The sequence below is a fragment of the Fulmarus glacialis genome, unplaced genomic scaffold (assembly GCF_000690835.1).
Source record: "Fulmarus glacialis isolate BGI_N327 unplaced genomic scaffold, ASM69083v1 scaffold17710, whole genome shotgun sequence".
In the NCBI taxonomy this organism is placed as follows: Eukaryota; Metazoa; Chordata; class Aves; order Procellariiformes; family Procellariidae; genus Fulmarus; species Fulmarus glacialis.
The window spans coordinates 9,291-9,601 of NW_009185984.1; the positions used below are offsets into that span (position 1 = coordinate 9,291).

The window sequence follows — 311 nt, forward strand, 5'->3', positions numbered from 1 at the left end:
TGGGGAGGCAGGGACACTCTCACTGCTGTGTCCCCTTCCCTCTGCCAGTCCCCATCGCCCCTGCCACCGGTAGCAAGCCACCCCCCTGTACCCCACACCTCTTCCTCACCAGCCTGGCCACGCCGAGAGCATCCCCCCATGCCATCCCCACCACGCTCACCCAGCTCCCCATTCTCCAGGGCCTCAAAGGTCAGCCAGATGTCCAGGCTGGCCGCCACATTGCGCATCTCCAGCACCTGGTTTGTGAGCTCCTCCGCCGTCATCGTGGGGGACACCTGGGGCCAGACACATGGGGAGCTGTGGGATGGGTG

General features: G+C 65.9%; 1 protein-coding gene across 1 annotated transcript in view; it reads right to left on the minus strand.

The window, feature by feature from the left end:
• Positions 1-311, minus strand: part of LOC104083127 (arf-GAP with Rho-GAP domain, ANK repeat and PH domain-containing protein 3-like) — a gene marked incomplete at its 3' end in the record, with an annotated part of 19,274 nt that overhangs the window by 3,440 nt on the left and 15,523 nt on the right. The window contains 2 exon segments of the mRNA XM_009586512.1: positions 1-22; positions 161-275. The exon segment at positions 1-22 is cut by the window's left edge and continues 113 nt beyond it. Coding sequence (XP_009584807.1) covers positions 1-22; positions 161-275 — 137 coding nt within the window.